The 13240-nt window shown below is 30.1% G+C and overlaps 6 protein-coding genes across 6 annotated transcripts; 4 read left to right on the top strand and 2 right to left on the bottom strand.

Annotated features, from left to right (window-relative positions):
* Positions 1-919: 919 nt before the first annotated feature.
* Positions 920-1330, top strand: BX663DRAFT_426002 (uncharacterized protein; the record flags this gene model as incomplete). Its single annotated transcript, XM_051522516.1, has 2 exons — positions 920-1166; positions 1212-1330. Coding segments are annotated over 2 exons (366 nt in total), but the record flags the coding sequence as incomplete, so codon positions are not given.
* Positions 1331-1989: 659 nt separating this feature from the next.
* On the top strand, positions 1990-3680 carry BX663DRAFT_493124 (uncharacterized protein). The gene has a single exon (XM_051525323.1). The coding sequence runs from the start codon at positions 2132-2134 to the stop codon at positions 3614-3616; it is 1485 nt and encodes a 494-aa protein (XP_051388131.1). The 5' UTR covers positions 1990-2131; the 3' UTR covers positions 3617-3680.
* Positions 3681-6772: 3092 nt separating this feature from the next.
* BX663DRAFT_557309 (uncharacterized protein) lies at positions 6773-7441 on the bottom strand (the record flags this gene model as incomplete). Its single annotated transcript, XM_051531759.1, has 4 exons — positions 6773-6813; positions 6901-7051; positions 7300-7331; positions 7405-7441. 4 exons carry the CDS (start codon positions 7439-7441, stop codon positions 6773-6775), a joined length of 261 nt encoding a protein of 86 aa, XP_051388130.1.
* Positions 7442-8227: 786 nt separating this feature from the next.
* BX663DRAFT_493123 (uncharacterized protein) lies at positions 8228-10323 on the top strand. Its single transcript, XM_051525322.1, has 2 exons — positions 8228-10113; positions 10178-10323. The coding sequence occupies exons 1-2, from the start codon at positions 8301-8303 to the stop codon at positions 10234-10236; spliced, it is 1872 nt and encodes a 623-aa protein (XP_051388129.1). The 5' UTR covers positions 8228-8300; the 3' UTR covers positions 10237-10323.
* Positions 10324-10542: 219 nt separating this feature from the next.
* BX663DRAFT_493119 (uncharacterized protein) lies at positions 10543-11711 on the bottom strand. Its single transcript, XM_051525321.1, has 3 exons — positions 11484-11711; positions 10627-11410; positions 10543-10565 (listed from the first exon to the last, which is right to left on the bottom strand). The coding sequence occupies exons 1-2, from the start codon at positions 11672-11674 to the stop codon at positions 10855-10857; spliced, it is 747 nt and encodes a 248-aa protein (XP_051388128.1). The 5' UTR covers positions 11675-11711; the 3' UTR covers positions 10543-10565; positions 10627-10854.
* A 253-nt stretch (positions 11712-11964) lies between these two features.
* On the top strand, positions 11965-13166 carry BX663DRAFT_547759 (uncharacterized protein; the record flags this gene model as incomplete). Its single annotated transcript, XM_051531035.1, has 5 exons — positions 11965-12150; positions 12248-12355; positions 12419-12524; positions 12586-12648; positions 12727-13166. The coding sequence occupies 5 exons, from the start codon at positions 11965-11967 to the stop codon at positions 13164-13166; spliced, it is 903 nt and encodes a 300-aa protein (XP_051388127.1).
* Between the last annotated feature and the right edge of the window lie 74 nt (positions 13167-13240).

The following is a 13240-nucleotide window of genomic DNA, read 5'->3' as shown; positions in this document are numbered from 1 at the left end:
TTTTTTTTTATTCATTTTTTTTTTTTTAATTTAATTTTATTTCATTTTTTTTTATTTTATTTTATTTTATTTTTTTTTTCGTAAAACTTCACAGGAAATAGACATGGTTTTATTCAGCAGGATGTCAATAACACTAATCCAGCAGCAGGTAAAAATCGAGTCTACATCAATAAATAAGACTGCGGTTACTACTGGGAAAAAAAAAGTCAGAGGCCCGTATAATTCTTCTTACCTTTCCATTCAAATACAAGAATTATTGCTTGATGTTGTCGTAGAGCAAGAAATAGTGTTTATAAGATAAGCTGGTTTAACCTTAGGTATCATTATAAGAATAGCTCAGTATTATGTGAAATTATGCAAGGATGATGAAGAAGAGCATTTGCCAAGTAATATTAAAAAGCTGTCATGTTTGTAAGGAAACAATAGGAAGTTTGAGGTAAAACATACAAACTTTCTTTGTAATTATTATAACACTGCGACTGCTGTTCTATGAGAGACAAGAGGTGTATTGCTTTCTGCTTTTTTCCAGACATAAAGTCGATCAGTCTTTCTGGTTCTTCACAAACATCATGCATCTCTTACCCTTAAGAAGTTGGACAGAATTGTGGTTACTGCGAGAAGAACTGAGAGTAGTACTTTGAATTAACAAAGAGAGAAAGTGCTGAAATGGACGGTATAGCAAATGTATTATTTTATATTGATGATGAGGTATGATTTAATATGCATATTAGAGGAAATTTTAGGAGATCTAAGCAGAAGGAGTATCTGCTAAAACTGCGCTTCTATCAAGTTGAGAGCATTGCTATTACTATCGTTAGAGTAAGATGTGCAAGAGGGAGGGGGGGGGATGGAGAGTTATTCACGTAAACTTGCGTAGACCAAAGACTGCTTAAAAATAAATAAATAAAGCGTATCTATTAAGAAGAGAAAGAAAGACGACCATAGGGTTTTAGTGGTAAATGCGAGAATTGGTACACGAAATGAACATTTCCTGCAATTTATCAGTGGTGTTTTGGATACAGCTGATGCACATACAATATCAAGTCTTCATCTCATCCTGGATAATGTCTCTATATATGAAGTTTCTACTGTTCAAGATCTAATTAAAAGTCGCACATACAAATCTGTTTACTTTCTGAATTCAATTGAATTATTCTGGTCAAAAAGTTACGGCTAGAGTAAAAAAAAAAAAAAAAAAAAAAAAAAAAGAGAGAGAGACTGTCTCACGGCAATTGATGATTCAAGTGCTATCATCATTGAAACGGTAAGACAAGTGTCTGTTAACGACTATCAGGGATGGATAAAGCATTCTGTTTCATTTTTTCGATAGGTTTTTGGCTCTTGAGCTTGTACTTTAGTAAAATAAAGGTGGATTAACTGCGGTGTTTAAACTTAAACACACAGCACGATAAACAGTTTATTTAACAGCAAAGTTACAAGGACATGGTTGGTTTGACATCTTTTATTTCAGATTATTGATATATATAAAAATAAAAACTTGTTTATTCATTACGAAAAAATAAAATAAAATCGAAAAGTTGTCAATAAAAAAAAAAATTCGAGAAAAGATCTTGTTTGTTATTCAGAAAAGAAAGATATTCTCCGTCTTGAGATCATTTCTTTTTTAATGGTAAGGACAAAGGGGGCAATAATGGGTGGTGGCTATTTTTTACAAGTGATTCAACTCACACTATTGTCTCATGAATATGGCACGCGCCATCTATCTGCAACATGAATATAATAAAATAAAAGAAAAACAATGAAAAGGTGCAGTTAATTAATAGAGCTTAAAAAAACATACAAGTTCATTGGACGAGTCTTTTATATCAAAGACAAAGAAATCTATTAATTTTCAAGGGGAAACAAAAATAAGGGAAAAAAAAAATTAAAAAAAGCTGCCAGATTCTTATTTTATTTTTAGTTGTTAAATATAAAGGGCTTTCCTTTTCTTTTCCCTTTTTTTTTTCTTGTTTATTTTATTCCTTTTTTCTTCTTCCTTTTATATCTCTTATTACTGCCTCTTTTTTTTATTTATTTATTTATTTTTTAATTATCATTATTGGAAAAATAAATAAAAATTATATGCAAATCGATTTTTTAAGCTCAAATAGATGGAAATTTTAATAAAAAAATGAATATCACAGAATTACTTATTCCAGAACATATGCTAGCTTCTAATTCAACTAGTATCAAGTCTAATAGTTTAAATGAAACGAATCGTAAAATAGTAGAAAAAGACTTCAAGAAAAAATCTATTCATGATGACGAGTTGATGAATCTATGGAAATTAGCTTTAGAAAAAGCCGGCTTTAAAACAAAATTGACAAGTGACCGTAATTCACTCACAGATGCTATTCTTTCACCTATTAGGAGTTCAAAATTTATGAATGAAATACCTGTTCATATCAAGGTGATTGGTAGACACATGAATGGTTCTTTTCGATGTCATATTGGTACAAGTAAAGCATCTCGTCCTATTCAATCTATTGAATTATGTCGTCAAATGAGACTTCTTGCAGTCTTCTTTAGAACAGAGAATGCAAAGAGTCAATTAATTTCACCAGAATTTATCTTTTTCCCTACTTGGCTTCTTCATTTATTCCGATATACTCAATATGAATCTACACCAGGTAGAACAGATGTTCGATTTCTTGAAAATGCAAATATGGCTAAAGAAGATCACATCTATCGTCTTAATTATGTTTTAAACACTTTATTTAGATTTAACATTCATGACTTTGATCCTCGCAAGATGAGATCTGCTATTGAACTATCTAATTTCCTGTTTGATGTCGCTGGTCTTGATTACAAGAATTTACCAAGACCTATCTTTTTTAATGAACTGTCATATCATTATTCTCAACAGCCTATCATGTATTCTGCTTTACTCTTACTTCTTCACTCTCCTCGTCCAACAAAGTTTAAACCCATGTGCTTTAATTGCAATGCAAAACCTGCTTCTCGTCGTCGTTTATGTGTTGCCTGTTATCGTTATCAACTTAAACATGGTCAACCTAGACCTTTACGTTTAATTGTTGCCAATCGTCCTGGTCCACGCATGTCTACTACTACTGCTAATAATAATAATAAGAATAGCACAGACTCACAAGAAAAGTCGATACATAAAAGTAATCTACCCATGGTCTTTTATTCTCCTAAATCATCTACACCACGTACACAAAAATATTGTGCAAATTGTAAAGTAACTGAAACCCATCAATGGTATCGTAACTTATGTGGTCATGGAAACTGGTGTGAAACCTGTAAGAGTTACTATTTGCGTCATACTAAAGTGAGACCACCTGAACTCTTTGTAAAGGCAGCGAAAAGAAAAGTAGATGTTCGCTCATTGGTCAATTGGAATACCTGGTCTTGGGATGATATTCCTACTGAAACTGTTGAAGCAGCTACTGCAGCTATTTTATCAGATAATTTTATGATTTCAACAACTTCTATGAATACTATAAATAGTCCTACAAGCAGTATTACCTCTTCTTCTTCTTCTTCCTCCTCTTTTTCATCTTATCCAACAACTCCACCTTTTCAATATTATGATTCCCAAAGAAGGACATCTCTTTATTCAACATCCAGTTCTTCTTCTTCTTCTCTCTGGTAAAACCAATTGTAAGCTTTATGTATTTTCCATTCCTTTTCTTATGCATATTTTATATGTAAAAAAAAAAAAAAAAAAAAAAAAGAAAAAAAATATCTTTATTCATGATTATTATTATTATTATTGTTATTATTATTACTGTTTAAATATTCTATTTATATATTTATATATATATGTTTGTATGTATGTGTATATGTATGTGTGTATACTTGTACGTGTATGTATATGTATACGTGTGTAAACATTTTGTTGTTATTCGTATTTTTATAATAAATGGTTACATTCTATAAAATTAGAATCCCCCTTAACAAGTCAAATTTAATCTACAGTAAAGACGACTGACTTGTATATTATTACAAAATAAAGAGGTAAAATATCTTATTGAAACTTATAAGTATCATTGAATACTATGACCACTCGTTATAGTATGTCGTCTTTCTTTCTTGGGAAGGGGCACATAAATCATTGTACTTTATATAACATATTCTCTTGAAATAAATGAAAACCCCTTTTTACTTTTTTTTTTTAATGATTCTTATACTCACTGATATCTTTGAAGTAAATACTTGTTTAGGAAAGTATTTTCATTATCCATTTTAAATACTGAAATAAGTGTATTCATCGAATATTAGGTTGTGACAATCATTTTGAGTAGTAGAAAGAAACCATCTTCTAATAAGTCAGAGTAAACAGACACTGAATCCCTGTTATTGCTGAAAAGCTAAAGAGTCTATTAGATAACTTTATTATATATAATAATTATCTCTAGAAGATAAAGAAAAGAAACCTTCTATTACTTTATCAATTGTACTTGAGATCTAAGCTTGAGATACTTCTAGGTTAATCTTTAAACAGATATACACATTTTGACAATCAGATAAAGGTATTTTCATATTATCCTTTTACTTTTATATTCCATCATGTTCATGGGCAATATTTATTATTAGTGTATATACCTAAATTACTAACGTGTTTTTTTTTTAATTTATAGACTTATAAAGATATAAATATGTATATAAATATGTATATATGTAGATATATATATATATATATATATATATACACATATAAAATAAATAAAGGGAGAAAGGAAATGAAAGGAAGAGGAGTGAAATATATTTGATAAATAGTAAACACATACACACAGACACACACATACAAAATGGCTGTATAAAATCACCTCCTTATGAAGATGTTTGCATTTGTAAGATATATATATATATATATTTTTTATAGTTTAAAGCAATGTCCTTACTCAATTCCTTTGCTACAAAACTCAAGGGACAAAGTTAAATCCAATATAAAATATCAGCACACTTTTATAGTTGTAAATACCGTCTTTTATTGATATGAAAAGCTTTGTTGTATTCGTTTAATTAAAATTTGTATGGGTCCAAGTCAAGAAGGAGGAACAAGAATGTATATATTTCTGTAAATTATTGATTTTATATTTATATGCAATTAAATTTTTATTTTGAATTAAGGGTGTTTAACATTAAGGGAAAAAAAAAAAAGAAAAGAAAAGAAAGAAAGAAAGAGAAAATATAAAGAATTATCTTCTTTGATGCTTTCTCCTCTTTTTCTTTACTTTTTAACTTTACTTGAATAAAAGACATATGAAAACCTTTGATTTGTTTGTTATTGGTCTTAGTATCTTTATAACTTCATGTTCTGCTACATGTAACTGTCAAATTGAAGATCAGACTTGTTTGAAAACATGCGGTCAGTATTGTATATAATCAAATAGAAATAGGTACTGTCTATATTTATGTATGTATGTATGTATGTATGTATGTGTATATATAATAGTCATTACAACAAATAATTGTATTATAAAATGTGAAAATAAAGGTGATTACTGTCAACAAGCCTGCATTGCTTCATACTGGTATTGTATAAACATAACTATATATTTATATTGTTTTCTATATACTTAAATGACTGTCAATATATATATTTATACAGGCCTATTATCTATACGAAGACTTTTGAAAATGATGAAGAAAGTTATACTAGTATTAATTGTCGAACTACTCATGTTGATGTTATAATGACTCCCACTACTACTGCTACTATCACTACTACTACTACTACTACTACTACTACTGGTGATAATAACTTCATGACAAAATCAATAATTTTAGCAACAAGTACAGGTTGGTAAAAAAAATAAAATAAAAATAAATAAAAATAAATCTTGTAGTTTATATAGAATCATATTTAAATTAGTCATTCTCTACTTTTAGTATCTTCGATAGAATATCCAGACAATGTAACAACTTCTTCTCCTTCTTCTTCCTTTACTATACCATCTAATGTGAAGCCAACGAATTCAAATAATGTTCTAATAGAACCAACAGGGCCTATAAATCTATTCATCAAAAATAATAATTTAGATATTTTAATGAATAGTGGAGTGTCAAATTATGTGGTGTTTCAACAAACTTCTATGTTCATTGGCTGGTTAATTATTTTAGCCATTATTTTGATAGTCTGAATAGTCAAGCCATAATCCTTATTTATTCTGTCATCACATTTATGTATACAGCAGTAAGGCCGTTAAGATATGATATCTATTTTTTTATTGTTAATAATAAAAAGAGTTGCTGTTTATTTATTTACGAATAGAAGAAGGGGGAAAACGGAGAAACTTTTTTCCATCTATAATTGTTTAATTGTGGGGAAATTCAATCAGTGTTATTTTTATAATAATAAAAGGATTGTTAAAAGTAAAACAATTCACTTGTAAAAATAAAATAATGCATGGTAAACTAATAAGCTTATTTATCAGTGGCTCCTTTTATCTTTATTTTCTAGTTTTTTTTTTAAGATATACACACGCACAAATCAAAACACTGTTTTCCTTTATTGTAAGACGCCTTTTTTTTTTACCATTTTTATAAGACGTCCCTTTTTAGTTTTGTGCAACGCGTTTTTCATTTATATATGACACTTGTAGCACATATACTACTTTTATTTACTCGACATAGCTTACAGTTGATGAAACTAGGTTGAGTACTTTTGTTATTTTGTCTTGTACTATTTCATTCTTAGCAAGTTTATCGCTACGAAAAAAAAGCAGCCTTTATTTTAGACTAGCATTCTTAAGAAAGGAGAATAAGGTGACAAATAAACGCATTTATAGTCTCCTTGATGAATTTATTCTTTCAATAAATCATCTTTGTGAATCGATGCATCATCTATAATGATATAATAGCTTTGTATACCATGAATATCCAGTATATATATATATATATGAGGAAATGTTCTGCTTTTGTTTCTCTTACTAGATAAGCTAGCTGTTTTTCGTTTCTTTGAACCCTTAAACTCACGCATAGATATAGATATAACCCCTTTAGTGGTAACGGCTCCAAGAATTGTGATGGAAATACCTCTTTGAGTTGGTACTTCAACATCAACAGGTGTGCATTTATCAGACTATCTAAACAGTCCACTCATGTTTGAAGTAAAGCTAACTTTGTCAATAAAAACACAACTTTCAAGATATCTCATATTAATATTACCCCATTCTAATACCCATTGTATTCTTTTTTTTCCTAAAATATTCTTAGCATTTCTTTTTTTTTTCAATAACTTTACGAAAACAACTGAAAGAAAGCATACAAGTTTTTTTTTCTTTCATAAAATTGTAAAAAGGTAAGTTGGCCTATCTTAAGTCCTTCGACTTTAGCACATAAAGCTTCCATAGTATCCTCACCTGTTGATAGAGATGTCTGAATATAAAAATTTTCAATAAATTCAGCATGTTCTTTAATTCAGCTTTGACTTACGGCCACTCTTTTTATTATTTTCTTTCCAGAAAGACATATATATATATATATATATATTTTCTTGATCTTGTTTATATGCTACAGCTTATTTTTTAAGCTATTCTCGGGAATAAATTCGTTTCCTTAGCCAACTTTGATGTGTTAGAAATTGCATGACCCTGTCTATTCTCAAAAAATGCAATTCTTTCGGTGTCAGTTATAAGCCCTATGAAATTTGCTGTCTATCTTCGATATTAAGTTTCTCTTTTTTTATTTATTCTTCTTTATATATATATATATATATATTATTTTTTGTACTCAATTTCTTTCTTCTCTTTAAAAGTTATTCCCTTTCAAACTAATTCAAAATCTAAAGGCCTTCTTAACCTAAACTCGTTAACATGATAACCATAGTTTTGTAGTCCGACGTTCCTCTGAATTGATTATCAGATTTTGTTTATTACTCATTTAAAATAAATGTAAAAATTTGTCAAGAAAAATAAAATAAAATAAAATAAAATAAAACTGTTTACCTCAAAAAAGAGCTCAACTGTCCTTATAAAAATAATAAGAAAACTTACAGCTTAACTATTTAAAATGTACTAATCGCCAAGAATATCTTATAAAATTGAAAAAAAAACGTCTTACAAAAAAGGAAAATAATGTCTTAATTTTTTGTGGTGTACGTGCATCTTGAAAAAAAAAAAAAAAAAAATCCAAAAATTTGCAAAATTGTTGTATACACTTGCATTAGGTTGGAGAAAGAAAATTTCACGTGTAAATTTCAGATTCATTAAGATGTGTGTAAAAATGATTTTCCCACTTTTTTTTTTTTTTTTTTTTTTTTTTTTTTTGTACATAGACATATTTTTTTTTAGCTTCCCCTTGCCTAATAAATAATAAAAAGCTGTTCAGAAATGAATCCACCTAATGACAACACGCATCCGGAAGATCCTCATTGGACAAATCCAAATAGTTTTTCTCATCATTATTTACAACAGCCACATCCAGCTTTTAATAATGGACAGCCTTTATTAAATTCTATCTATATAAGTAATGTACCACTCTTATCTCCACAACAGCAGCAGCAACAACAACAACAACAGCAACAACAGCAACAACAGCAACAGCAGCAGCAGCAGCAACAACAACAGCAACAACACCAACAACAGCAACAACATTTAGACGAACATGGTCAACCTATCAGGATACGCAAGAAGCCTGGACGAAAACCTAACCCCGCCTCTCCTGCTTTACGTAAAGCCCAAAATCGAGCAGCACAGAGAGCCTTCCGTGAGCGTAAAGAACGCCACCTAAAGGATTTGGAGAATACAATACGCCAACTAAAGGAACAACGAAGCAGCATACATAAAGAACTCAATCGAACAAAACGCAAATTGGATGCATTTCGTGCAGAGAATTGGTATTTAAAGGGCGTTGTACTTACATTACAATTTGTGTGTCTTTATCATAATATTCATATTCCAACACATTCACCTTATCTTACTGAAGAAGTTTTGAGCGAGATGGCAAAGTCAACCCCTCACGCCATTGAAGCCTACGTTAATGCATATACAAAAAATAATATTAATCTGAAACCTACAATGGTTGCTCATTTTGCTAATGAAGCTAATGATAATGATGATGAAATTAAAGATACAGCAACACAGTTTGCGTCTTCACCGAAAAAATATGATGCCTCAGAAAAAGAGGGATTATTAGGTGAGGACAATACGATGATGGAAGGTAGTGAGTTAGAAGAGAAGAGCATGTCGCAGATGGAAGCAGCAGTCACTCCATCCTCAGATGACTTTAGTCATCTTCCTTCTCCCAATTCATCGTCTTACCAAGTTAAAATTGAACAAGTAGAAGACAACGAGGAAGAAGAAGAAGAAGAGGGAAAAAAAGTACAACAACTGAATGAGAAAAATGAGCAAGAAAATAGCATTAGTGCTATTCAACGAATTCGACTTCAGTTACGAGTTCAATCTACTTTATCAAACTTAGGTAAATCCGCTGCGCGTTTACAGCCTACAATTTTACAATTAGCTATACCCCATGATCCACGAATCGATTTAATACCCACACCTCATATGAGAGATCGTATGATTATATTTAGAGATCTTATGGATTATGACCGTTGCTTTGCCATGTTGCTTAATGGTGCTCTTTATCATGGAGGAGACCCTACCATGAGTGCAAGTTGGGAATTACCGGCTGAATTCTTTTCAGAATTTTGGTATCTTGCTACTAATTATGATGTAAGTCGTACCAATACATGGAGACGATTAAAAGGGTTACCAGAAATCAATCCTAAAGAAACATTGCAACAAAGAGAAGTTAATAAGGAAACAGCTAAATGTAATTGGGCGCAACAAGCTACTGCTCCATCTCCTTCAGATATTCTAGAACAACAACAACAACAACATCATAATAATAATAATTCATTTACTAATTCACCTCAACACGCTACTCATAATCAATATAACAATACAGTCTGGACGGACACGCTATTTACGCAATTAACAGAAGGCATGCCGACCTTACAGCCTTTAGATTCCAATCATTTATCAGGTGGATTTGATTTTGGCTCGCCACCTTCAGTATACATGTTTGATAACTTTTTTCTACATCGTCCTCCTCATACTACTGAGGAAGGTGGCCATCATTTATTTGAACAACTTATGGGTCCTTCAAACGAAACAAGACAGGAAAGATCATCAAGTTTAGGTAATTATAAATAGATAGAAAGAAAGAAAGAATCATCCATGTATTTATACAATCCTCTGTATAGGTGTCATGATGGAGCTTATGGATTCATTATCTACTGATATGTCATCTTCAAAACAGTAGTAAGTATATGCGTACATATGCTTGCATTTAATACTATTTGGTGTAAATAATGTATGTTATCGTGTTTTAAATAATCATTGCTGTATCTTTTCTTTTTTTTTTTATTTTTTTTTTTTATTTTTTTTTCTTTCTGTATAGTAAATAAACAGCCGTGTTGTGACTTGAATAAATCATTAAATTCAATTTACCACTTTTTCTTTTCTTTTCTTATTATTTCTTGTCTTGATCACATTGGAAAAATGACAAAATTATATTTCCGTGATCCTTTTCGAAGGGCCATGAAAAGTAGATTGAATGATAAAAAATTATCATCTAATGCTGATATATTGGTATATATATACAAGGAAAAAAAAAAGAGTTCATCATGCTGATTTTAATAACCTTCCACAGATGTATTTAGACTTTGTTTTATTTCTTGATAGATTAGCTAAAACTTCTGAACAAATTGCAGCTGAAAGACATGCTAATTATGTTAAATTGGAAGATATAGAAAAAGCTTTAGAAGTAAATGACAAAACATACACACACACACACAGATTTACTTATTTAAACAATATCTAATTCATATTTATTTTATTTTAAGACTACTTTACGACAGTTTCGTGGATAATATAAAAATCAAGTTGGCCCATTGGATGTTCTATAAAGTGGTTTTGGGCCGATTTCAGGTGAACTTGAACCCTGACTACTTTCAGTTTTATATTTTTCATTTCTCTTCTTTTTCTTATTTAATGTTCGTTTCCCTTCATCATCCGAAATAGCTGTATCTAATAAAGGATCATACCCTTTTGAAAAATATTTATCCATAGAGGATGTATTAATTCTAATTTTCCCTCTCCCTCTAAACTGTATTTCCTCATCTTTGCTTGATTTTCTGTTTTTAGTTGATGGGGATCGATGATGATGATGATGATGAGAGGAGGATTTCTCTCCATCTCGATTGCGTCTTTTATGATCATCTGAAGAATGCGGTGATAATGAACGTTGTCTATGTCTTTTTCTGCTTTCATCGTGATGCTGATGACTTTTTCGTCTTTCATTTTTTGTTCTCAATTCTCTTTCTCTTCGTAATCGAGCTAAATTTTCCTCATTAGTTTTAATAACAGCTTGGTTATGACTATCAGTTGCCTTGACAACATTAAATAAAAAACGAGTATTTGGCTTTGGCTTTTTACTTTTGTTGATAAATTAGAGAAATAAGTCTGTTTTTTTGTTTTTGTTTATATGAATATATTTTGGAATCTTACGGCTGAGGTTGATATGCTTGCACACCAATTTCATTATATTTTTTACGCTTCTCTTCGGCTTCCTTTAGAATAAGATCAGCAACATATTTATCAATGTCTTCATCTGCAATATCCTTTGCACCAGAGCCTGCTGCTGCTCTCATTAGATCACTAACAACGTCAACAATGGCATTTGATTTTTTAGGTGGCATTTATTGAATTGGTGTAAAATATGCTTTAATAAAAAAAAAAAAAAAAAAAAAGGAAGAAAAAAAAAAGACTGGAGGAGTCACAACGTAGTATTCTCTTCTAGTTTATTTCCTTTTAAGGCATTGCTCACATTTCCTAATCAATTTCTTTCTCTCTCTCTCTTTTTTTTTGTTGTTATTATTATTAGGTGATTCAATCTATATGCATATATAAAGCATTTTTTTTTAATTCTTTTCATCTCTCTCTCTCTCTCTCTCTCTTTTTTTTTTTCCCCTTTCTATTCGAAAAAAAAATGAAATCTGTAAAGGCATCGAAATATTTATATACGGCCTCTTTATTCTTTTTTATATTCTTGGCAGCTGTATGCGTTGCTATTTCTGCTGTTGATGTTATTATTCAAGCTTTATCAAATAAAACAAGCACTGGAAGTTTTGACTTTCGTAATCTAGCTGTTATTGGTGGTAGTTATGTTTTGCTGGTAAAAATAAAACGACGAAAGCATTCATGGAAATCCTTTTTTTTTTCTCTCTCTCAGAAGGATGCTTTACTGACAATCAGTATGTTTTTTTTAATAGGCATTAGCATCATTTCTTTTTTCTTGTAGTCGAATGTTAACCATCAGAGGCTCATTACAAGACATTCCAAAACTTTATATTCCTATTAAAAAAGAAGATTTACCAAAGGTATAATAAAAAAAAAAAAAAGAGAAAAAGATAAAGTCTAATCGTTAAAATTATATTAAATAGAAAGTATTTTTGAAAATAAATCAAGAATTCAATAAAGCAAAGCAAACTAGAAAGTTAGTAGCGCCTAGACCAGAGGATATTCAAACTGTAGGCTGGGCTAAACCAGGTAAGAAAAGAAGAAAGTAAAGTAATGGGAAGGATAGACTAAATCTGTATAAAACTATTAGGAACTCCCTTTTTTGAAGATTTAGATTTTAAGCAAGCTGTTGCAAGAACGCCAGCTATTATTGGTGAGCAATTTTTTTATTTTTTATTTTTTATTTTATTTTATTTTTATTGAATCACATGTCTTTTCTTTTTTTTTATAGAAAAATTTGCAAGAAATATTAATCCAGATTACTTTAGACCGTTACATGTACCAGTTCGACCTTATATTGAATTATTAATAGATGAGGGATTAATTGATAAGGACCTTGGATCCTATTATTTAGAAGGATATGAAATTGCAAGATTTAGTCCACATCTTTTAACTCAAGAGCAATTTAAAAATATTATGAAACATGTTGCAGCAATAGTGAAAAATATGGGCTATAACATTAAAAATAATGCTATTATTACAGATAATGATAGCCTTGAAAGGGAACTGAGTCGACAAACGACAACATCATCATCTATTGATTCAACAACTGGGGAAAGTTATTATCAACTGTCTTGGAAAGAAAGTCACCGACGGTCGTCATACCATAGTCAGCAGCAAAATAGTAAAACTTCACTGCACGCAACACTCATGAATGATTTATATAAATAACAATAATATATATTTATATACTCTACCTTTTTTTTTTATTTCTGAGTCAAAGTAGAATAGAATCAAGTCAATAA

Source organism: Cokeromyces recurvatus (genome assembly GCF_025118155.1).
Source record: "Cokeromyces recurvatus strain NRRL 2243 chromosome Unknown BX663scaffold_1, whole genome shotgun sequence".
In the NCBI taxonomy this organism is placed as follows: domain Eukaryota; kingdom Fungi; phylum Mucoromycota; class Mucoromycetes; order Mucorales; family Mucoraceae; genus Cokeromyces; species Cokeromyces recurvatus.
The sequence above is the reverse complement of the archived record's forward strand: the minus strand, read 5'-3'. Positions and strand labels throughout refer to the sequence as shown.

What these genes read in the sequence shown, in the direction of transcription:
- BX663DRAFT_493124 (XM_051525323.1), top strand. Translation starts at nt 2,132, where the DNA reads ATGAATATCACAGAATTACTTATTCCAGAACATATGCTAGCTTCTAAT.
- BX663DRAFT_493123 (XM_051525322.1), top strand. Translation starts at nt 8,301, where the DNA reads ATGAATCCACCTAATGACAACACGCATCCGGAAGATCCTCATTGGACA. An exon ending in GGAAAGATCATCAAGTTTAG is followed by an intron (nt 10,114 to 10,177) that starts GTAATTATAAAT and finishes TCCTCTGTATAG; the next exon opens with GTGTCATGATGGAGCTTATG.
- BX663DRAFT_493119 (XM_051525321.1), bottom strand. Translation starts at nt 11,674, where the DNA reads ATGCCACCTAAAAAATCAAATGCCATTGTTGACGTTGTTAGTGATCTA. An exon ending in CAAGCATATCAACCTCAGCC is followed by an intron (nt 11,411 to 11,483) that starts GTAAGATTCCAA and finishes TATCAACAAAAG; the next exon opens with TAAAAAGCCAAAGCCAAATA.